At 43.4% G+C, this 25,605-nt stretch overlaps 1 protein-coding gene across 1 annotated transcript in view; it reads left to right on the top strand.

Annotated features, from left to right (window-relative positions):
- LOC141146167 (uncharacterized) overlaps positions 1-25,605 on the top strand; it is a 202,634-nt gene that overhangs the window by 158,013 nt on the left and 19,016 nt on the right. The window contains exon 18 of the mRNA XM_073632907.1: positions 25,424-25,560. Coding sequence (XP_073489008.1) covers positions 25,424-25,560 — 137 coding nt within the window. The remainder of the gene's footprint in view (positions 1-25,423; positions 25,561-25,605) is intronic.

Raw genomic sequence — 25,605 nt, 5'->3', positions numbered from 1 at the left:
CCAGGTGACAGTTCTTCAGGGGTAATAGAGTTGCAGCTCACAAAGTCAATTGTTAGAAATTAACAATGACAAAAAAGGCCCGGCAACCATTTGTGAAATTAAAGTGTACCTGTGTCCTATTGGGAAGATTAGGAAGATTTTCCTTCACTTCCTGTCCCATAGTTAAAACAAGAAGAGCTGCAGCTACTACAGTGATTCTCTGCTGCCCCAGGGATTGGCCAGGTATGGAATATGCATGCTTACATTGGTTTAAGGTGGACCGATCTAACTAAGCAACAGCTGTTGTTCAGTTTTAAAGCAGCTCACTACTGAATAAATAGTAAATAAAACAATGCAAAGGTAGGCAACATAAAGTGCTGCCTGCACACATCCTGGCTCCCTGGTTTGCCTCCGGAGCACTGAGAAATATCCGACATATCTGGCTATGTTAGAAAATTCTGTGTATAGCCCTACAGAACAGACAGTGCACAATCCACATGGCCTTTGCTGTTTCTTTACTGCAAACAGGAACTTTATTACAGAGAAAATACATGGAGTTTAACCATAGAGCAGCTACAAACTTTTAAACTCATCTACTGGTTAGTGTACAAAAATACATGAACAATGTTTCCAACACAACAACTACTTCTTATATTAGTCCTATCTTAGATCTCAGTTCTATAAATCGGTTTCTTGTAAGCGATTTCATCAAAGCATCTGATCCACTTTTGTTTCTCATGAGTTGGAAGTCTTTGAATCTCATCCTATGAATCTGGCTCTGGTTTTAATGCTACGCAAGCAACATAGGACAGATGTTCAGCTGGGATGCCTTTAGTGCTTCTGGTGGATTTCCTGATTGAAGCCTCTTGTGGCCTGGTTTCTTCTTCTACAGTGTTTGGATTGTCTGAAGTTTCATCGACAATTACACTTCTACCGATGGTTACCTTGTTTGTGTCTTGGTGTAGAATTCTGTATCACTTTTGAGATACACTGTACCCCACAAGTACACCTTCCCTTATGCAAGCTTCCGATTTTATACGTTTTTTGTTTGGGATGTGCACATAGGTTTTGCTTCCATACATTTTTAGATGGTTCAAATTTGGGGTTTTTCCATTCCACAATTCATATGGAGTTAACTCCCCCCCAGTATGTGGTTGGCATGTCTGCATCAAATAGCATGGTTCTTCCTCTCTCACACAGTTCATTCACACTGCCCTTGGAAACATGTGCCAGTGCAAACAAATAAAAAATAATAATAATTTGGCCAACAGCAGTGATTTTTTTTAAAAGCACAGACATTTTTAACCACTTCAGTTCCGGGCCATTTTTTGCGATACGGCACTGCGTTACTTTGAATGACAATTGTGCGGTCATGTGACACTGTACCCAAATAAAATTGATGTCCCCTTTTCCCCACAAATAGAGCTTTATTTTGTTGGTATTTGATCACCTCTGCGGTTTTTATTTTTTGCGCTATAAACAAAACAAGAGAGACAATTTTGAAAAAAAACAATATTTTTTTACTTTCTGCTATAAAACATCCAATAAAAAAAATATAGTCTAGGTAGTCATCAGTCTAGGCCAATATGTTTTCTGCTACATATTTTTGGTAAGAAAAATCCCAACAAGTGTATATTGATTGGTTTGCACAAAAGTTATAGCGTCTACAAAATATTGGATATATTTATGGCTATTGCACAAAATCACGTACAGGTATGTGATTTTGCACAATAGAGCCGCCCTGCCACAGTAAATATGCGGTAGGCGGTCGGCAACTGGTTAAAGGAATAATGGTCTTAAATTGACAACACGGGATATTTCCATTCTGGTTTCTATTTTTTTTTTTAATTGGCACGCAGACTGCTCCAAAGGTGCCAAAAAATACAAGGCTGCTATGTATTTTCTGGGACTTTGGAGGAGTCTGTGTGTTTTTGTTTTGTTTTTTGTTTTTAAAAAGCCAGCCCAGTCATTTGCTAGAAATATAAAATCTAATTTTTTTTTTTCTTTGTAAATGCCACTTTTGCTGTAGCACATCCTTAATGGCCCGTACACACGGTCAGACATTGATCGGACATTCCGACAACAAAATCCTAGGATTTTTTCCGACGGATGTTGGCTCAAACTTGTCTTGCATACACACGGTCACACAAAGTTGTCGGAAAATCCGATCATTCTAAACGCGGTGACGTAAAACACGTACGTCGGGACTATAAACGGGGCAGTAGCCAATAGCTTTCATCTCTTTATTTATTCTGAGCATGCGTGGCACTTTGTGTGTCGGATTTGTGTACACACGATCGGAAATTCCGACGGATTTTGTTGTCGGAAAATTTTATAGCCTGCTCTCAAACTTTGTGTGTCGGAAAATCCGATGGAAAATGTGTGATGGAGCCTACACACGGTCGGAATTTCCAACAACAAGGTCCTATCACACATTTTCCGTCGGAAAATCCAACCGTGTGTACGGGGCATTAAACAAAACAAAAGGGGCCAAATGGTGAAAAGTTAAGACATTCGTTCCGACACCTGAACAGCCAAAGTTCGTTAAGAACCTAGGTTCGGATAAAACCGTTGGTTCATCCCTAGAGTTTCCTTAGTTTTGTTTGCTGTCACATATACAGATTGTATACTTAAAGCAGATAGGTCATGTATATTCTTCTGTGAATCTTGGCGTACTTTGTATATTTCTTACAGATCTACACAGTAATCCAGTGTCTATCAAAGTAACTAATGAAACCGCTAAATCACAAAAGGTGTAATAGACCGCTGCTGCTCCAACTTTTGATGAACCATCAAATTGTGATTGGCAATATAGTATGAGCAGCGCTGGTCTGCCCCCCAACTCTGTATCCCCTATTCAAAAATACATAATAAAATACAAATAAAATGTTAATACAAATAAAATGTTAATACATGTGTAGAGCCTACCCTGATTTTCCAGGAGCCTGATGGTGACTACTGTGGGTAGGGATGGCTGACATACATTCTCAGGGTGCAGATTTGTGGGCATGCTGGGTGATGAACAAGAAAGAACATTGGGCGCCAGTCACTTTCATGCTTTAAAGAAGAGAGAAGTTTATTTCTCAAACAGGAAAAATGTGGGCGAGAGGGGAAAATGTGGGAGAGAGGGGAAAAGGGCACAGGGCACCATTAATAATGATCAGCAACAATCAGATTGGCAAAAATAGGTGAGACTAGGCAGAAAGCAGTACAGGAATAAGAGCCTTTAAACTGAACCAACACATCTGTACTTTGTAGGACAGGTGTTCTCCTCTAATAACTGAACTTTACTCACTGCTTCATCTGAGATTCCCTTTGGATGAGTTCTTTCTGAGGTCCTCCCAGCCACTCCATTGCCTCCAGCTCATGAAGATGTCCCCTCAAACTCCACCCCGCTAGAACTGTTTCTGGATCTTTGGCAGGGTTTCCTCTGCATAAACTTGAACACCTGGATAGGCCTTGGCCAGGCCTAGTAGCTGGAAGCCACCTGGATAAGCCTCAGGCTTCATGCCTAGCAGCGAGGAGCTGTACTCACATCCACCCAGGCCGCAGCCCTGGGTGGGAGGACTGACCCTGATTACCTGACTTTTTCCCATTAAATAGCTTTTCCCAGCATGCATCTCAGCAAATATGATTGGCTGCGAAAAGTATATTTATCCATAATTTGAGTAGACTGTAGCTCAGGGGTAGGCAACCTGGGGCCCTCCAGCTGTTTTGAAACTACATTTCCCATGAGGCATTACAAGGCTGGCAGTTACAATTACTCCCAGAGGCATGATGGGACTTGTAGTTCTGCAACAGCTGAAGGGCCCCAGGTTGCCTACCCCTGCGTGTAGCTCATCACTCTAATGTCAAAGGCAACAGCACCACCTACTGACAGAAGGGAGAACCCACAACTTAGAACAGAAGTCAATTGACCATTAAACACTACAAATTAGCCAGGCTGGCTACCACCCAGCACAACTAAATTTACCTGTAGCCCTATTCTAGGGACAAGGGTGCTACACATGTCATAAAAAAATCCAGAAATACTTCATAACATAAACGTTGTGCAAGCATATATCATAAAAGTGCTGTAGTGCAAAATGAAATCAGTGCAATACAATCACAATCAACAAATCAAAAATGTGTCCTACAGATAGATTGGACAGTGTAGTCTCCAAAAGTAAAATATATTAAAGTCCCAAAATGGTCCAATCCAGTGTTGTGTCCACATTTTTTACATGTGAGTGTAAAACTTTGTTTTAAATAAAAGCCTGTTTTTAAAGATCTCACACAATGGAAGCTTCCTTCTTTCTATCCTCTATGTTGAGCATTATTGCATAGGAGAGATGTCACTAAATGGAGCCTAATCGGGAGAGGAGTGGAATGAGTGATCGTATTTGGAGAGATTGGGCGTATGTGCTGGTTTATAATGTGACCAGCTTATATTTTTGGTGAGTTCAGTTTAGTGAGAGTGGTGACGGATTCACACTTGGGTGCTGCACAGCGTTTTGAGAAACACTTCTCCATAGTTCCCAATTGTCCCTGATTTAGAGGGACTGTCCCTCATTTCTCCTTATTTGTCCCTCATTTTGGAATGATCTATTCTATATAGTTGTATATAAAATGCACTATTTATCTATCAAAAAGTGTTTTACTGTGCTAAACCTTTCATCAATTTCTAAATTGCTGCATCTGCAAATTTTAAAAGCCAGTATAAAGGAATAGTAATGGTAAAAAAAAAGCACTTGAGGGTTTAACCAATAATTTCTTAGCATAATTCTCCTTTAAAGGAGACGTGGCAGGGGGTGTGTCCTATGCCTATATACTTTTGCTAATAGGTGTCCCTCCTTACCATCTCAGAAGGTTGGGAGGTATGCTTCTGTGGAGTCATATTGGTTATGGACACAACACTGGATTGGAAGATTTTGGGACTTTTTAAATATATTTTACTTTTGGAGACTACACTGTCCGGTCTATTTGTAGGATACATTTTTTGAGTCGATAAGCATTTTCACTATAGCACTTTATACATTTGGGACTGTTTTGCACAAAAAGATATATATATATATATATATTTTTTTTTTGGCACTGATTGTATTGCACTGATTTCATTTTGCACTACAGCACTTTTATGATATATGCTGTGGATTTATGGATTTTTTTTTTTTATTATTATTTTATTATTTTGTATTTTGTATTAAATGATTTGTATTAAATGATTTTTTTTGTATTAAAACGTATATTTTATTATGTATTTATGAATAGGAGATACAGGATTGGGGTGTAGACCAGTGCTGCTCATACTATATTGCAAGTAATCCAGTGTGAAACTTTCCCTCTGTGCTGGAGCATCCGGTAATAAAGACCGCTCACTGCTGCTCTCTCTCCTTGTGCAGGGTGACTGGTCTTTTCTCCGCCCCCTCCTGTAGTTTACTATGGGCAGCCTGTAGTAGGTGGAGCCTGCTGGGTCACTCCCACCACTCTGCTTTCTGCACAGGTTATGTACAGCACAGTGATGGTGTCAAAGCTACTTTTACAAGGTTTGCAAAGGCATTAGGTGCAAACAGAGGGAATTTATATCCTTTTGTGACTATTGAGGAATATATGTAAATTTAAATTTTTGCTTCTGCAGTTCAGTTTTTAATACAGATTTTATTCTACGTGGAGGCATGGTGCAGCGGTTCTTGGGCTGGGACTATACCATGTTCTGGATATTGTCTTCATTTGGATAGTAGCACCCCTTTAAATAATGAGCTCCCTTGTTACACCGTATCATTGTTACCACACAGGATGAACAGAAAGAGCGAGACCAATGTTTTCATTTAACACGGAGGGGGAAACGGGTGCTGAGGAAGATGAAAGCGTATGACGGGGAAAAGAAATGATCAGGGAAACAACATGCTGAAATCTTTACTGATTGTAAACGCCACAGAGATTATTCAAATTGCACTTCAAAGAGACTTTAATTAACTTCTGATCATGAGCCAAACCGCGGGTGACACACTTTGACGAAGTTGCACACATAACGATTTTTTAACACATGCAATGTAATCATGTCAGGGCTTTAAAGGAGAACTGCAGGCAAGGCAAAAGCAATATATTTGTAAGGCCAAACTTGGGTTACTCCGTCTGCATTTTAAAGCGGTATTAAACCCAAAAATAAACATGTATTATATTGCAAACTAGTAAATCTTAGATCTTGTGGCTGCATTCATTTTCTTTTTTTGTGTGTGTGTTTTTTTTTTTTCTTTTCTTTTCACCTGGTGATCTGGCCAGTCTGTTATGTGTAAAACTTCCTTTAACCACTTCAGCCCCGGAAGGATTTACCCCCTTAATGATCAGGCCATTTGTTGTGATACGGCACTGCGTTACTTTAACTTTACTGACAATTGTGCCGGCGTTTGACGCTGTACCCAAATAAAATCGATGTCATTTTTTCACCACAAATAGAGCTTTCTTTTGGTGGTATTTGATCACCTCTGCGTTTTTTCTTTTTTGCGCTATAAACGAAAGAAGAACAACAATTTTGAAAAAAAAAAAAAACTTTTTACTTTCTGCTAGAATAAATAACCAAAATAAGATGTACAAAAAAGAAAAAAATAATTTCTTCATCAATTTAGGCCATGTATTCTGCTACAAATTTTTGCAAAAAAAAAATCCAATAAGCGTATATTGATTGGTTTGCGCAAAAGTTATAGCGTCAACAAACTACGGGATAGATTTATGGACCTTCAATTTTTTTTATTGTTTTTACTGGTAATGGTGGCGATCATCGATTTTTAGCGGGTCTGCAACATTGCAGTGAACAAATCTGACCCTAATTGACATTTTTTTGGGGACCAGTGACACCAATACAGTGATCAGTGCTAAAAAAATGCACTGATCACTGTACAAATGACACTGGCAGGGAAGGGGTTAACATCAGGGGTTAAATGTGTTCCCTTAGTGTGTTTAACTGTGTGGGGGAAGTACTGACATTAACAACACAGAAATCGCTGTTCCTGATTGCTAGGAACAGACAATCTCCATGTTCTCCACTGTCAGAACGGGGATCTGCCTTGTTTACATAGGCAGATCCCTGTTCTGCCTCTCTGTGAAGCGATCGTGGGTGGCCGGCAGACATTGGGTCCGCCGGACACGCACATCGGCTCCTCCTCCGTACAGCGGGCATGCACCCACACTATTTATTGCATAAAACAACGTACAGGTACGTTCTTTTGCGCAATAGAGCCACCCTGCCGCAGTATACAGCATATGCGGTGGGCGGTCCTTAAGTGGTTAACAGGCCAAGCTGTCCAACAAAGTGGCAGTTAGAGGCATGACACAAACCATTTACCACTGACAGGGGTACTTACAATGATAAGCTTTTATTCATTTATGTAAAACTATTATCCCCAAAAGTTTTAGCAGCTTTAGCAGTTCAGCTATAATATGTTAGTCGAGTTTAAATCTGCTAATGCATCAAACGCTACCCTCTCCTTAGATTGCTGCTGTCCAAAGGTGTCTCCATTACTCCTCCATTTAGAGCGGAGTCATCCTAAAACAAGGAGTGTGTTACTGGCTGGATCAGCAGGAGAAAATAAAGGAAAAAGAGCCTAAAAAAAAAAAGGAAATGAATGCAACCACCACATCTAAGAATTAGAAATCTGAAATGTAGCACCAATATTTAAAAAAGTACCAAAATACATCCCTGGGAATTACAGACCAGTTAGCCTAACTTCAATAGTATGTAAGCTCTTGGAGGGGATGATAAGGGACTATATACAAGATTTTAGTAAAAAGAACTGCATCATTAGCAGTAATCAGCATGGATTCATGAAGAATCGTTCTTGCCAAACCAATCTACTAACCTTCTATGAGGAGGTGAGCTGCCATCTAGATAAAGGAAGTCCAAAGACGTGGTGTATCTGGATCTTTCAAAAGCATTTGACACAGTTCCCCATAAACGTTTACTGTACAAAATAAGGTCCATTGGCATGGACCATAGGGTGAGTACATGGATTGAAAACTGGCTACAAGGGCGAGTTCAGAGGGTGGTGATAAATGGGGAGTACTCGGAAAGGTCAGGGGTGGGAAATAGGGTCCCCCAGGATTCTGTGCTGAGACCAATCCTGTTTAATTTGTTCATAAATGACCTGGAGGATGGGATAAACAGTTCAATCTCTGTATTTGCGGACTATACTAAGCTAAGCAGGGCAATAACTTCTCTGCAGGATGTGGAAACCTTGCAAGAAGATCTGAACAAATTAATGGGGTGGGCAACTACATGGCAAATGAGGTTCAATGTAGAAAAATGTAAAATAATGCATTTCGGTGGCAAAAATATGAATGCAATCTACTCACTAGGGGGTAAACCTCTGGGGGAAGCTATCATGGAAAAAGACCTGGGGGTCCTACTAGATGATAGGCTCAGCAATGCCAAGCTGCTGCTAACAAGGCAAACAGAATATTGGCATGCATTAAAAAGGGGATTATGGAGTATGCTGTCCAGTTCTGGGCACCAGTCCTCAGGAAGGATGTACTGGAAATGGAGCGAGTAGGGCAACGAAGGGCAACAAAGCTAATAAAGGGTCTGGAGGATATTAGTTATGAAGAAAGGTTGTGAGCACCGAACTTATTCTCCCTGGAGAAGAGACGCTTGAGAGGGGATATGATTTCAATTAACAAATACTATACTGGTGGCCCCAAAATAGGGATAAAACTTTTTCGCGGAAGGGAGTCTAATCAGACACGTGGCCACTCATTAAAATTAGAAAAAAAGAGGTTTAACCTTAAACTGCGTAAGAGCGGCAAGGATGTGGAATTCCCTTCCACAGGCGGTGGTTTCAGCGGGGAGCATCGTTAGTTTCAAAAAACTATTAGATAAGCACCTGAAAGACCTCAACATACAGAGATATAAAATGTAATACTGACTTATAATCACACACATAGGTTGGACTTGATGGACTTGTGTCTTTTTTCAACCTCACCTACTTGTAACTATGAAATAAAATACATTTTTGATTTTGGGTTGAATACTCTAGAGAGGCCTCTACAATTAGGTCCCAAAAAGGGCTTAGAGGGAGTTTAGAATCATTCAATAGGGCATGACTTGTAAACAACAGAATGGTATATAAAGGTGGATAAGAGAACAGGCAACCATTCATCCCCGAAGACATCAATAACAGATGAAACGCGTAGGATGGGGTCTCTTGTGTGAGGTCATAGCTGCCTGTGTTCCCTCCGGTCTGTAAAACACACGCCAGAAGTACCGGAAATTAGGAATAGCGGAAGCAATATTGGATTATTTTAAGATGACAGAGAATTATCTTGGAGTAAATTTGAGTATGCATTTTTTATGACACTGTTTTTATTTTAATTAATAAAGCATCTGTTCTTGGCTTCTGTGTCTGGCAAAAAAAAAGCATCCTGGTGAAGGAAAATTATGAGGTGGTATCAAAAAGTTTTGAGACTAATTTCGTAACACGCCAACAGATGGCAAAACAAGGCTGCATGCACAGTCACCGGGAGCACCGACCTTCATAAATCAGTGTGCCAAAAGACATCACCCTGTGTACATTGGGAGCTGTGCAGCTGGTGCTATTCTGACCACGTGCGTTACCTTGTCTATTTCATCATGGACAGCAAGTTAGAACAAAGAGCGAATGTGAAATTGTGCGTGAAACTGGGCAAATCTGCCACAGAGATGTTTGACATGATTCAGCAAGTTTACAGCGATGCTGCAATGAGTCCTTTGAGGTGTTTTGAGTGGAAAGTGTGCTTCAAGAGCGGAAGAACATCACTGGAAGACGAGAGATCAGGAAGACCTTCAACAAACTCAACCCCTGAAAATGTCTTGTGCATGATGATCATCAGAGAACAACCCACAACATTGCTGCCATTGTCGGTGTGTCATAGAGAACAGTCCAGGCAATCCTCATGTGAGATGCTCCACAACGACAATGCACCCTGTCACCGAGCTCTCCTCACATGTGAGTTTCTCACCGGAAACAACAGGATCTCAGTTCTGCACCCTCACGACTCACCAGATTTGACTCCTGCTGACATCGTGATCTTCCCCAAGATGAAGATCCAGCTCAAAGGTCGCTGTTTTGACACCATTGCGGAGGTCCAGTGTGAATCACAGAAGGTGCTTGACACGCTTCGAAAAGAAGACTTCCAGAACACGTTCTGGAAGTGGCAGGAACGCTGTATTGCTTTGCAAGGGGACTCTGAAGGTGATAGTGTGTAAACGTAAATAAAGTACTTTCTTGTAAACCGAGATAGTCTTGAAACTTTTTGATACCACCTTGTAAAGTGTTGCATGAGATTTATGGAGGAGAAAAGATAAGTGATTGGGAAGTACTGTGAAGGAGTGGAACAATACAAAAATCTGTTGTAGGTTCATATAGACCTACTTATTAATTTCAGGGGTCAATTTGTCTGGTGAGTGCAGATTAGCAAACGTCTGTCCCTCCCCTTTACCTGCGAGCGGCACTTATTGGGCTTTGTGTAAACAACCGGGCAACATTTATGGTGATGTGTGTAAGCAATCAGGTGGCTGCACAGCTGTTCCTTTCCATCTGACAACTGAAAACCTGACGTAAGGCTTACAGTGATACCAGTAAAAGGGTCAAAGTGTATGTATAGCCAAAGCTTGGATGGAATAGGGAAGGGTTAAAAACTCTGCTTATTTGTTGTTGTTTGTGTCCTGTTGGTGAGACTTCCCATTGCTTCCCATCCATAGATGCAACAGAAAGTGCAACAGAAAGTGAGGGAAATTTCCATCTCATAGTAGTCACTGGACTAAATGGGACATCCTTTCTAATGACTATTCGAATACTGGTTCACATGCTGGCATGACCTTTTGAGAACATGTGCAAATGGCACACAATCCCCTTTCCAGTCTGCTGTACAGGGATTTAAAATAGGCTGATACCAAATCAAATTCAGGTACAAACACTGTATTAAAAAAAAAAAAATCAATAATGTATTTAAAACACAGAGCTCTGCTAGTCTTTTATAACAGCCTGGAGTTCAGCTTTAAGCCAAAGTGCCATAGCTCTTATGTGATTGCAAAGTAGTATCATGAGATAATGGCTTGCAAATTGCCCCAGTTGAATCCGTGTAGCCTCTTTACAGCTCCCCCTAGTTTCATTAGTAAAATGGCAGACAAGATTGTGTGTTGCCAAGTTCTCAAGGGCAACCACCAGGCAAGGATCTCAATGCTTCCCTAATTAACACTTAATGAATCAATTAGTCAAGCCGAAATTAGAACTGGAAAATCTGCTCTAAGCATGTGATACTCGATTCATGTTGATTGTCCTTGAAGACAGATCTAGGAAAGAGAGATCTACAGCAAAGCTTTTCAAACTTTGTTGGGGACACTTTGATTTGAATTTCCTAGGATGTGTTGTACTCCCTTTGTATCTCCATTCTTCTTTAAAACCAATTAAAGCTGAACCCCAGGCAGATATAAAAGATAGAGATTAATTCAGCTCTGTGACCATTAACATATGTATTTTTAAAATACAAGCAGTGTTTGTACCTGAATTTGACCAGTATGAGACTATTGCAGTCCCTGTACATCAAAGTGTTACTGCTTTACATACTGGGAACAGAAACATGACAGCCTGGAGGAATTTAACTGGATTATTATGGCAGTCATACAACCCAGAAATCTGATAACATCTTATGGTGGAAAAGGAGTACTGCAAGGATCAGCTTCAGGTTGAAGGTAAGTATTGCCGCACAAATAGCTTTTTATTTTATTTTAGTTTCATAAAGGTTTATTAGGAAAAAGAATATATAACAAACAGTATGCAGTCGTTACGGATACAGGTGATAACAGTTTGGTCTATGCGTCCATATGTAGCACTGTAGATAGAAATGTGCATAATGCGAACAATTACACTACAATAGTTTTATTTTATTCTATATTTTAATAAACTATATTTTTACTGGATACAAAGAGATTTCCAAGCTCAAACTTACCAACCAGGCAGCGACCAACTCAAATTGACCTGTCTAAAAATATGCATTAAGATCAGGGGTTTAGGAGCTCCTTACAGGTTCACCTGCCCTCTGCTTATCCATTAAAATGCATGTGCTTCCATTATGGAGACTTTCAGAAGTTAGAGTTAGGGACTACAGAAAACAGGCTGCCTTGACGGGGCCTGTAGCTTACACGTGTATTTACAAATGTGTGCAGACTAAACCCCTGTTCTTAACGCATATTGTTAGACAGGTCAGTTTGGTTGGTTGCTGGCTGGTTGGTAAGTTGGAGATTGGAAATCTCTTTGTATTTCTTTGACATACATCGCCCTTCCATTGCTTCTTGCTGCAAAGACCAGTTATAGGTGGGGGCAGTGGCCACTTGTTTGTAGCACCCTTGTCCTAAACAGGGCTGCTAGTAAATTTAGTTGTGCTAGGTGGTAACTAGCCTGGCTAATTGTAGTCTTTGATCAAATGGGTTTCTCCTAAACTTGGGTTTAACTGTGATATCTCTCTTTTGTCAATAGGTGGCACTATTACCTTTGGCATTAGTATGATAAATTACAGTGAATTCAGGTTATGAAAAAATATTGTTTTCTCAGCAGGAGTTTCTTTGGCCGCTGAGGCTGCTGGGATAGACTCTTTATTTGGAGAGAGTCAGGTGATCTGGATTCTTTCCACCCGGGCTGCAGTCTGGGTGGGTGTGTGGAGCAGCAGCCGAAGTGTAGGCCTGAAGCCTGAGGTCTAACCATGTGTAAAGGGGCTCTGCCTGAGGAGAGTCTGATCGCTGCCAGGAGGCAAGAGAGAAGAAGTTGCCAGAGGGTCAACCACTCTTGTTGCTAGGGCAGGTGTAAAGGGAAGGAATTCTGAAGGGGTACCAGAGGAGATTCTTCATCAGCCCGGGGACTGTGAAGTAGCTGGGAAAGCTTCAGGAGAGAACTCATCCACAAAGTACAGTGGGTAGCTGTGAGTAAAGCTTAAAGTAGTACAGCGGGTAGCTGTAAGTAAAGCTTGAAGAGAAGTACAGTGGGTAGCTGACTATCTGTGTGGAAAGCTTGAGGGATCCAGCGGATAGCTGTGGGTGAAGCTTGAAGAATACAGCGGGTAGCTGTGAGCGAAGCTTGAGAAGTCCAGCAGGTAGCTGTGAGCTAAGTTTGAGGATCTACCTTGGGATAGAGTAGATAAAGTTGTTGCCATAGGAGACAGCAGTTGCTACAAAATACAGATTGCTGCATTTGGCTTAAATGCCCTTTTACTGTATTGCTGTCTGACTAGTTCTATTTTTGTCCAAGGAGTCTGCCAATTTGCTTTTGCATTTGCCTAAGGGTGTCCTGTGCCCTACCCCTCTCTCCCCCTGTTCCTGTTTAGAGAAATAAAACTCTCTTTGTTCATTTTTTTTTTTTCGTTATTTGCATATTTTGGGTATTTTATTCAGATATTGCATTACAGGTAGAGGCATTACCCATCCAGGTGTCCCAAATTTTGCCATATTTTGCGGGGGCAACCCCTATGAACGTATATTTCCTTCTTATATGGTAAGACATTATTTACAGCCGAGATCCACTCTTGAAGTGTCGGAGATATGGATTGCAACCATTTCCTGGCTATCAATAATCTGGCCATAAAGAGTGTTTCTTGAAGAAAGATCGTATGAAACTTATCTGAGTCAGGATCTGGGAATATTCCCAGCAGACATTGTTTAGGGCATAATGTGAGGGGGGAGCCCATTTCATCGTGGATGAATTTCACTATTTGGGACCAATAATCCTGTATTGCTGGACATGACCAGAGGAGATGAAAAAACGTACTAGAGGGGCTGTCACACCTGGGGCATTGCGGGTTCTGGTTGGGTTTATATTTAGCCAGACGGAGAGGGGTCAAGTACGTCCTGTGCATGATATAGAGTTGTGTAAGGCGGTCTGATAGTTTTGTGGAGACTTTTTTGCAAGTATCCAAGGCATCTTCCCATTCATCATCCTCCAACCCACCCACATCTTCAGACCAGGGAATTTTTAGCCTATATGCAATGTGCACCGCTGTAGGTCGTAGCAGAGAATTATAAAATCCTGAGATCAGTTTACGGTGATCTGAGTCTAGCATAATGTAAAGTATATCTAGTTGTTATAGCTCCGGGGGGTTATCACTAAATTGTGCTCTTAGGGCGTGTCGGAGTTGGAGGTAACGGAAGTGCTTGTTGTTAGGGAGATTGAACTCCTCTTTGAGTTGTTGGAATGATTTTAGCACATTATCAAAATAAACATCTGACAAGAACCCCACTCCATGGTCCAACCACATTTCGTGACCTGGCACTTCTAGCAGTTCCCTTAAGCTCGGATTATTCCATAATGGGGTATGAGAGTGGGTAGCCGGCGTTTTGAGTTTTCGTTGCACCACCTCCCATATTCTGCAATGGTGGTACAGTAACCCTTTCTTATTGTCTATTTTACTGGTGCCTCGGAATAGAATTTGGAAGGGATGTGTGAATCATGGTTGGCCTGGATATTCATATGAAGTCTACGTAGGTTATATGCCGTATTTTTAGCTGGCATGAACCCAGTTTGATCTGGGTGGATCAGTGTATGGATGACGCTATTCAGGCGGAGCGCCAGGGTCTTGGCCAAAATTTTGATGTCTAGCTGAAGAAGAGAGATTGGGCGGTAGGATTCTGGGTGTTCTAGGTTTTTGCCAGGTTTAGGAATGAGTACAATATTTGCCTCTGACATGGAAGGGGGCAGACTCTCAGATTCAAATATGTGTGTGAATAATTCGTGAAGTTTGGGAATTAGACTCTCACTATAGGTTGTGTAAAATTCCAAGGGTAATCCATCTGCTCCTGGAGCTTTGGACGGATTAAGTAGGGATATTGCCTTAGTTATTTCTGTTTCAGTAATGGGGGCCTCAAGTATTTCTACCTGGGTTGGAGTTAGGGAAGGTAGTTCTACATCCGATAACAGTGAGACAATTTCCTCCATGGGGTTGTTTATGGTGGATGAGTATAGAGATTCAAAGAATGAGCGGAATTCCCCAGTCACCCCCTCAGGGTCTGTCACTAGGTTGCCATCAGTGGTCCGAAGTGAAACTCCTGTAGGGGGCCTGTGATCTAAGTGTGCTAGGTACGCCAGCAGGCGACCCGCCATCTCTCCACATTCATAGTGTCTTTGTTTGCTGTAATATATTTTTCTGTCAGCTTTTTCAAAGTGCAGGTTGTTTACAATCCTAGCCTGTAGCTTCATTTGATCTGCTGGGAGCGATGAAGGGTTGTCTGTGAAGTTCTTTTCTGCTTCTATTAAGGATTGTTCTGCTTGTTGGAGGATTTGGGAAGACGCCTTACGGTAACGGGAGATGCGATGGGACAGGACCAGGCGAGCATGGGACTTAAAAGAATCCCATACTGTGCCAAAGGGTGCCGTACCCCTATTTGTCTGGAAGTAGAAATCCCACTCAGTGACAACCTCTCCCAAGTCTGGGACTGCCGTCAGCCAAAAGGGATTCAGCCTCCAGTTGTATGTTGTTGGGGGTGAGTCAATTTTAAGTTTAATCCAGTAGGGGGCATGAGCTGATAAGATGCGGGGGCTGAAACCTACCTCTCCCAGTAGGGGGGAGATTGTGCGGGATATCATGATCAGGTCAATGCGAGACATGGCATTGTGCGACGCAGAAAAGCATGAGTATGCCCTGCAGAGTGGGTTGCGATATCTCCATGTGTCCACAAGTGCCAGGTCAGTAAGGGTTCTACCAAATCTAGTATCTGCTTGAGAGGGTTCAGTGTGAGGTGTTATGTAGGCACGGTCCAATTCCTTATTCATAACATTATTAAAGTCGCCTAGCCACATGGCAGGCACAGTAGGGAATTGGTACATAAATGCTAGTCCCTCATGTAGAGCACTAAATTGAAAGGGAGGAGGTATATAGAACGCCAGTATCAATAGTTCTAAACCATTCAATTTAGCGTGCAAAAATAAAAATCTACCCTGGGGGTCAGACCTGAGGGTTAATAGTACAAATTGCATTGTTTTCGCCACTAATATTGCTATACCTCTGGAGTTAGCCGTAAACGGAGCTTGGTATAACCATCCTACCCAGGGTTTCTTGAGTGACATCTGAAGCTGACCTGTAAGATGAGTTTCTACTAGTACCATGAGACCTGCCGACTGTGATTTGAGGAAAGCGAGGACTGCAGTCCGTTTAGTTTTAGCTCTAATACCCCTCACGTTCCATGTAATACATTTAATCTCCAGCATGTTATTTTACCCTGGTAAAAGTATGTACCAGATATTCGCCGTCCAGGGCGTCACAGACCACCCCAAAATCGGGGGAGTCCGCGGCGTCCCCCAGCAATCCCCAAGTGTGGGTCTCGCGGGGCAGGACAACCAATTCCGCACAGATTGACACATTTCTGGGTTGGACACAATTCCAGCCCAATGTAGCGTAGCTGCATTTACATATAAACACCTGACACTGTTACTCTTCAATACGTGGTTCATATATCGAACACCAACCCAATCAGAACAGTCTGATTGAAACTTTAACAACACACCAGAATGCCCGGGTAAGCAATGCATCCAGTAGATAACAAATGCAGTTTGCTGAGACCGGGCAGACCAGGGAAACCAACTTGCGATTATAAAAAAAAATAAACGTTGCATTGAAATTGAAAAACAGTGGGTTCCATAGAGACACGCGTATCTAGTGGGGCGAAACTTCGCTGTAAAACAAGCAGTAGCAGCAAAAGGGGGACTACTGGAATAGAAAACCTAGTGTCCAGAGTCCTTTTTTTTTCCAAGTGTCACCTCGGGTTAACCCTTGCCATAAGGAGTTAGACAATTGAGTTCAGCAGCTTGCTTACACGCTGGGTATCTAATCGAGTCTCTCCAAATTGGGGACACTGCACTCTTTGGTTGAGGATATGCACGCACATGATACTTAAGTGCTAGGGCAAGTGCTGCAGTCAGGAGTGGTAGTGGGACAATAAGCTGGGGGGTCAGTAAGTCTTGTGGAGGAGAGGGATTCGTGCGTGGGTGGTATAACAGCAAGTTAGTGTCTAATACCGGCATTACAGTACCTGAGTGAGGCAGTTGTTCCGGGCGCTGTTAGTGTTGTAGATGGCATATGTCCCTCTAGGCTTTTGGTGGCGTAAGCAGGGGGTGAGAAGGACCGAACATCGTCAAGCGGGCTCACGATCCGGCACCGCCTTGTCTTCTAGCCAGGCAAACACTGCCTCTGGAGTGTCGAAAAAATGAGAGCGATCTTCACCGACCACCCGCAGTCTCGCAGGAAAGAGCATTGCGTAGGTGTAATGACGGAGCCGAAGTTGACGCTTGGCTTCAGTGAATAGAGCTCTCTTCTTTTGGACGTCTGCAGAGAAGTCCGGGAATACCTTGATCTCGGTGTTCTTGAAGGGAATGTTGCCTTTTAGTCTGGTGAGCCTGAGGACCGTGTCCCGGTCTCTGAAGTTGAGCAGTTTGGCGATGAATGTTCTTGGCGGTGCACCTTGGGGAGGAGGTTTCGCCGCCAGCCTGTGCGCCCGCTCCACCACAAATGAGGTGGAGAACTCGGTCCTTCCAAAAGTGTTGATTAGGAGGTTTTCTATAAAGGAAGGAGGGTCAGGGCCTTCTGAACCTTCTGGTAGGCCGATGAACCGCAGATTACACCGTCGTAAGCGGTTTTCCATGTCGTCTTGTTTAGCAAGGATCATGGTAAGCTGGTGTTGTAGACGCTCAGTATGAATTTGCAATGGCGGTATCTCATCCTCCATGTTGCTGATTCGGGTTTCCGTCTCAGTGACCCGGTCTCTCAGTTTTTGCAAGTCCTGACGAATCAAAGAGACATCCACCTTTACCTCCTCGATTTTACTCGTGAGTGTGCTCTTACAGTCCGATATGGCTTCCAGCACACGTGCCGTGTCCTCTGCAGCCGTATCCGTGTGAGAGGAGGATCCGGCGCCATTTTCTCCCCCAGGCTCCTTGTCCGTGTTGCGGTATTTTGCCAATTTGGCAGCGGGATCCGTCTTCTGCTTCGGTGGCGACATGATCCCCGTGTGGAGGAGGGTGTACGGAATCCAGCGGTAACCGAGAAAAGATAGTTTTAAGACTAGGATATATAGATGCGGATTATGGGCAAGCGGAGCTCCCAATTCTCACTCCTCACGCCATGCCAGTTCAGGCCACGCCCCCCTCTTTGTTCATTTTTAAAAGTGACTGGCGCCAATCTTTCCCCATTTGCACTACACCCACCATGCCTAATAACCTGCACCCTGAAGAGGAATGTCAGCCCTCCCTGACTCTGGGGGTCAGCACCGGCCCTCTGGAGGTTGGGGAGAACGCTACATTTGCATATTTTTACTGGAGTTCTGCTTGATCTTGGGATGTAGGAAAGGGCTACCTGAAAATAAATATTTGAAATGCATACAAGGAGCATGGCCTACCTAGGTTGAAAAAAGACACTAGTCCATCTCCTTGCTCAACATCAAGATAAGAATCTGTATCTCTTAGAAACAGGACTGGCCATCACTCGGAGTCTGGAGAGTGAACCTGGAGCTGTGTGGAGGTGCATAGCTCAGGAAAGATACCAAGAGGTATCATTCCTCAAAGAGTCATCAAGGAACACTGGAAGCTTAGAACATGAAGTCAAACAATCTGGAAACTCAATTAGATGTGGGGGACACTAGTGGAAAGAGCAGGAGCAGATGTGAAATAAAGCAGAGGAGGAAACACAACTCAGAGTGCTTGCACATTCAGTGGAGGAGTGGGCAAAAAAGGGTCAAGGTGCAGGTATAAGGAGCCACCTGGTATTCACCAAATCACCCCGCAATAAAATGATGGCTTTGCTTCAGGACACTTCCCAGGTTTCAGCCCTCTGACTCACTTTAGCAGGCAGCAACTGACCAGAAAACTCACATGCACTGAGTGAGGGGTACAGTAGAAACAACAGGATGACAGAGTGCAAAATGTCTCTGGGAACACTGGAATACTGTGATCATAGGAACACAGGATTGAGAGTCTCTTGGAGCACTGGGGTGCTGGAATCATAAGAACACAGGAATGAGAATGTCTTGGAGTGCTGGGATCACAGATGTGAGAGTTCCTGGAGGCCCTGGATGCTGCGATCACAAGAACACAGGAATGCTCACACTGCGTACACAGGAGTCCCAAGCAGGAAACACAGAGGCATGCTTTGTGGGATGGCAGGAACTCACTATAGATCCACAGAATGCAAGATACAATTTCTGGAGACACAGGGGACTTGGTATCTAGTATACCAATGTGTATACCGATTTGTTGCTGGAACACTTGAACAACAACACGTTCACCTGGCCATGGTTTGGCTGTAGTGCTGGTGGCTTGATTGGCTACACATTGGTAGCCTCAGACTGAGGTAAGGACCCAGCATTGGAATGAGGCACAGGTGAGTGCAACACTCAGTGCTGCATATAGACTTTGCTGCAACATACAGTGCTAATACGAGGTTTTACTGTTTAATGACTTTCTGGTGACTAGTGGTATAATAACCTGTGTGATAATGATCAAAAAGCAGCAGGGCAGGTTGAGAAAGCACAGGTCCAAACAGTGGCAACCCGTCCATATGGGCGCCGCCCCCCATCCATGCGTCCTGCCCTCTGATCTTCATGCAGGGCGCGGGATGCATGGATTCCAATCGGAGGGGTTTTTTTTAAGCACGCCCAAAGCCCACCCAGTTGTGTGACAATACCGAATTAATATTCGCTATTGTAATACTAAATCTCCTCCCAGCCAATCACTGAGACCCGTTGCCCAATTGGCTGAAAGGAGATTCAATCGGATTGGCCACCAGAAGGAGGAGGGAGACACAGGGGAAGCAAGGAAGCCCGGAGAGAAGCTGCCACTGCCGGAGAGCTGCTTGCGAAATGGGGTAAGTGTGGGGCCCCGACTACTGACTGACCCGGCCGGCCAACCGACCGCCTGGGGGGGAGGTGGGTTTGCCTCTGTCCCTGACCCGACTGACTGGGGGGGCTGATGGCTGGGGGTGGATTGTTTGCCGCCCCCCCCCCCCCAAAAAAAAAGAAAAACAGCTGCCACTGGATCCAAAGAATGACTGACTGAAGCAGTAGCAGGAAGATCCTTGCATTGCAGATCTCCAGGTACAGCTTCCTCTCCAGTAAGGAGAATAGATGAACATTATTATAATGACCTCACTAAATCTTACTGCAGATCTGAAGAAATTCTAGACAAATGTTTATTTTTCTGGAGGCATTTTTGGAACAAATAATGTTTCTAGATGCTTCTTATACCATAACAAATATTTACTGTCTACTTTAGGACCTCATGCAGACTGGGTGTCAAAAATGCCACTTTTAAAGGGGTTGTAAACCCATCCAAAAAAAAGAAAACCCTGCCAGACAAAGGCATAATATGCATCGCAAAATAATTCAACACATTACGTTACTTCTGACCTTGAATTCTTTCGTCAGAAAATTTTCTGATGGTTAGTACCCTCTTCACGTTCGATTTGAGACTAGCATCCAACAAAAAACTGACGAAAATTCGTCCAATAATCTGACCGTGTGTACAAGGCTTTAAGACCCCATACACACTATTAGATTTTCTGCAGATTTTTGTCTTCAGATTTACCAAAACCATATAATATGAGGTCAAACCTTAAGAGTTTCAATTTGTATGCAATCAGGCAGGCCCTTGCACTACATGGTTTTGGTAAATCTAAAGACAAAAACCTGCAGGAAATCTAATATGGGGCCTAGGCACATTTTCAGTGCTGCTTTTTCCTCCCTTGAAGCAAAGAAATTAAAAAGAAAAAAGAAACGTCCTTTGTGCCTGAGGCCTAATACTGTTCCACCTTTCATCAGGGGCTGATCATTGTTTGAACTAGGTCACCATATAGTAAATAAAAGTGTATGGGAACCAATGTCTTATGAGTACAATGGTTTTAATATTTGGACATTTGAGACGTTGGTCCTCATTGGTTCGAATACACTTCGATTTCCTAGTCTTGGCTATACAGTTTTTCCAGGGACCCCCCAGTTTGGTATGGAACTGCTCTTCCCAAGTAACCAAACATGAAGATTGACTTCCGAAAGTTTGAGTTACTCTTACTGGGCCATATAATTAAAGGCTTTTAACTTCCTTTGGAAATTTTAGCCAATGTTTTCCCAAATAATTTTCTGTTAAGCGAACAGATACTTACATTTTAATATCTGACCCCTGCAGATTATTAACCACTTCAGCCCCGTAAGAATTTACCCCCTTCCTGACCAGAGCACTTTTTGCAATTCAGCACTGCGTCGCTTTACCTGACAATTGCGCGGTCGTGCGACGTTGCACCTAAACAAAATTGACGTCCTTTTTTTCCCACAAATAGAGATTTCTTTTGATGGTATTTGATCACCTCTGCGTTTTTTATTTTTTGTGCTATAAACAAAAAAAGACCGACAATTTTGAAAAAAAAACACAATATTTTGTACTTTTTGCTATAAAAAATATATCCATTTTTTTTTTAAAAAAGCGCAATTTTTTTCTCAGTTTAGGCCGATATGTATTCTTCTACATTTTTTGGTAAAAAAAAAAATCGCAATAAGCGTACATTGATTGGTTTGCACAAAAGTTATAGCGTCTACAAAATAGGGGATAGTTTTATAGCATTTTTATTATTATTATTTTTTTTACTAGTAATGGTGGCGATCTGCGATTTTTATCATGACTGCGACATTATGGTGGACACATCGGACAATTTTGACACATTTTTGGGACCATTGGCATTAATACAGCAATCAATGCTATAAAAATGCATTGATTACTGTAAAAATGTCACTGGCAGTGAAGGGGTTAACACTATAGGGCGATCTAGGGGTTAACTTTGTTCCCTGGAAGGTGATTGTAACTGAAGGGGGAGGGAACTGACTAGAGGAAGTGACGGATCGTGGTTCCTAGCTAATAGGAACAGACGATCTGTCACTCCTGTCAGAACAGGGAAGTGTGTGTTTACACACACTCGTCCCTGTTCTGTCTCCTGGTCACAATCGCTCGTGGCTGGCGGTCATCGCGACCATCGGCCACGAGCATCGGCACCCCCGCTGTGCAGCGGGCACGCGCGTGCGCCTCCAGTGGGGCGTGCCTGCTATCCCGACCCCGCGAGCCGACGTACAGCTACGACAGCTCGCGCAGGGGAGCCATCCTGTCGCAGTATAACTGCGGCGGTTGGTCGGGAAGTGGTTAAAGGGGTTGTAAACCCTCGTCTTTTTTCACCTTAATGCATCCAATGCATTAAGGTGAAAAAACACCTGGCAGTCACCGGCCCCCCAGCCCCCCCCCCCCCCGTTTTACTTACCTGAGCCCTGGAATTTCCCAAGGCGGAGACGCGTTCTTCCTCTGCCCGGGGTTCTCGGCTCTTGATTGGATAGATTGATAGCAGCGCAGCTCCCGCTGCTGTCAATCACATCCAACGATGCGGACGTCAGGGGGCAGGGCCGAGTCCGGCATTCATGTCTATGGACGCAAATGCTGGACTCGGGAGTGCGCCCGCAAGGTAACCCCCTCGGGAGAGTGCTTCTTCTAGGGGGTTATCTGATGCGGAGAGGAGCTGCGAGAGCTGCCAGGGGACCCCAGAAGACGGTGTTTGGGGCCACTCTGTGCAAAACGAGTTGCACAAATAAAAAACGATCCTTTACAATCACTTTCATGGGCCAGATAATACCTAAGCAGGTCATGTAATATAGGTTTGTACTCAGCCTGCATCATAATCAGCAAATATTATCCAGGTATATTGGGACCACCATGCCCATCACACACACTGAGCTTCTCTACTAAAAGGCTCAAATGTAATTGTTAGCAATTTAAAAGTGGCAGTCTCTGATCTTAATTAATTTCTTTCATGACCTAATTGAAATTCACCAGTCAGGCTTTTTTTTCTCTGCTTATCCTCTTAGATCTCATTTGAGTTTTGCTGTTGATTTCTATTGCCTCATTCACAATAAGGCAATTAATTTCTGATGTAATGATTAAAACAAGGCTTGACATGAAAAAGATACTGCAGGCTAATTAACAACCCCTGCAAACGAAGCAAGAGCTGTCATCGACACACATCCAAGATTAGTTGTGTTTCCTAAAGAAGAACTCCAGCATGACATTGTACGTTCTGGTGTTTCTATACAGCAAGTACTTTGCTACTCTGGAATCCAGTCCCTTCACTGCCAAAGCATACCTCCCAACTTTTTGAGATGGGAATGAGGGACACCTATCAGCAAAAGTATGCAGGCATAGGACACACCCCTGGCCACGCCCCCTTAAAGGAGAATTTTACAAAAAAACAAGATTGGTTAAACCCACAAGTGCTTTTTTTTACCACTACTATTCCTTTATATTGACTTTTGGACATTACAAATGCAGACATTTAGAAATCAGATGAAAGGTTTAGCATTGGAAAACACTTTTTGATAGATAAAAAGTGCAATTTTATATACATCTATATAGATCAGACCAAAATGAGGGACAAATGAGGAGGAAAGAGGGATATAGGGACATTGCTCCAAATCAGGGACAGTCCCTTGAAATCAGGGACAGTTTGGGAGGTATGCCAAAGCACTTTAGCCTCCAGGGACAAAATCGTTATATTTTTCCAAGTGGCAGTGGCAATTTTCCTTGTGTGAGAAGCTGTTGTGACTGTGCTTGGTTGGCTGAGAACTTTGAGACCTCCCTAACTGTGTATGGATGGTAGAATGTTGTTTCAAACGCAACTGGCAAGTCAAGCAACAGAGTCTAGAGGCTCATTTACACGGTCCATGGTGGATCTCACTTCAGAGGGCATTTGACAGGTGGTGGGGAGTTTTAATATCACCTTCTCACCTCTTTTTAACCCATAAAAGGCCACACCACCACGCTGTTATGGATGGCCCCATTAACTTGAATGGGTCATGTTAAACAGAAGGTACTGCAACAGGGCAGTTAACTCTTGATGTGGCTGCAAAGCAATCCGCTGTATTTTCAGTTTAAGGGAGAGCGGATGGATGAGCAGTAAAAACTCAAGCCAACCACGTGTTTTTAAAATTCCCTAAATGCAAGTGTAAATGAGCCCTTATCCTCAGTTCACACTATGAACCGTATATGAATCGCACAGGAACTGTACCACATTCCTGTGCAATTAACATGCAATTCAGTGCGTTGCGATTTGAGGCTATTCATTTTGAATGGGCCCAAATCACACTGCATCGCGCCAAAGTCATGCATGCACCAATTTTGGAACCGCACTGCAACCAGATCGCATGGTCGTTTTGTATCATTCGATCCGCTGCAGGCACTGCTTATGCGGCCTATGTTTGGGATGTCGTTAAGATTGCACTGACAGCCGCTGCAGATCGCAAGGGCAGTGCAATTTGAATGCGGTGCGGGAAATGTTTACAGATCGTGGGTTTCCTGCGCCACATTCCAGTGGGCACCTAGGCTTAGTAGGGATGATTTATATAATAAAACAGCGTAGCATTTCACTTCAGCCTACTGCACACTGGGAATTTTTACAGCTGCTGTTTTGGGCATCCGATGTTTTTGTTAACTGCCTCTAAATTCCCCTGCATGTTATTCTATGTGTTCATGCATACAGGCTTTTCGTAGCTTCCAGCATTTTTTATTATTTTGGAAGCGGAGGCCGCCGGCATCCTTAACAACCAGTGAATAGCCGCCGTGTCGTTAACAATGGAAGAGTCGTCAGCTGTCAGTGGGGTTACCCGCTGGAGAGGAGGAGAGCCGAGCTCCGAGTGGGGATCTCACGCAGCGGCTGCATTGTAATTCCTGTCTTCTGGAGCCTTCAGTGCCTATGATGGACGTCACACGTCCCGCAGTCCCACCATTGGACCAGTGGGCCGTCCATCAGCGCTGCAGGCTCCAGAAGGTGGGACCTGCTATGTGACTCGGCCGCACTCGGCGGCGCTCGGGATAAGATCGGTCCCCCGTCGGCGGTGCGCTCGGGGCTTTAAATAGAACAGTGCCCACTCGAGACTCCGGGCTTTTCGGGACCCACTCGGGGGTTCAGCCACGGTGAGCTCCCCCCCTGCCGACGCCACTGCCTTTAACAGTTTTCTGCACTGAGCCTGTCTGTGCGACTGAAAAAAAAAAACAGAAGTTTTGCGACTGTACTAGCATAGATCCTTTAAATAGCCGTTGTTTAGAAAAAAAGTTATGCTCTTGTTTCATCGGTTTCCAGGAAACTCCATGCATCTAGGGCAATTGTTTAAGCTTGAACCTCTAAATAAAAACATATTTTTCTACTAGATAATTACCTAGTGGCTACAAATCTGGCTCTTGTATTCAGATTGTCAGTTCCTTCCCCCCCCCCCCATCAGCGTTTAGTCTTAATACCATGAAATATTCCTCTTTATCAAGTCTCTGTGATGTTCTGGTGGAAAGAGACTATTGAAAAATGTATGAATCCTCGTTCCTCTCGGCTAATGTATTCAGACTACTCTCCAGTGCCCGATCACAGCAACAACCTACTTTCTCTCCTGCAGGAAGAACTGGGGGAACTGATGCAGATAGTCAAAGAGAAGAAGCTAAAGAGCGAGTTAGCCGGCATGCAGAAAAAGAAGTGTATCCATGGAAACACGAAATCCAGCCCGAAACCTCAACAGACCAATAGCCAGCAGAGGTACGTCACTATGAAACGCATCGGAGACAGCAAACACGACTCGTG

This window comes from Aquarana catesbeiana, linkage group LG05 (assembly GCF_042186555.1).
Source record: "Aquarana catesbeiana isolate 2022-GZ linkage group LG05, ASM4218655v1, whole genome shotgun sequence".
Taxonomy (NCBI): Eukaryota; Metazoa; Chordata; class Amphibia; order Anura; family Ranidae; genus Aquarana; species Aquarana catesbeiana.
This window is presented reverse-complemented; position numbering and strand designations above follow the sequence as displayed.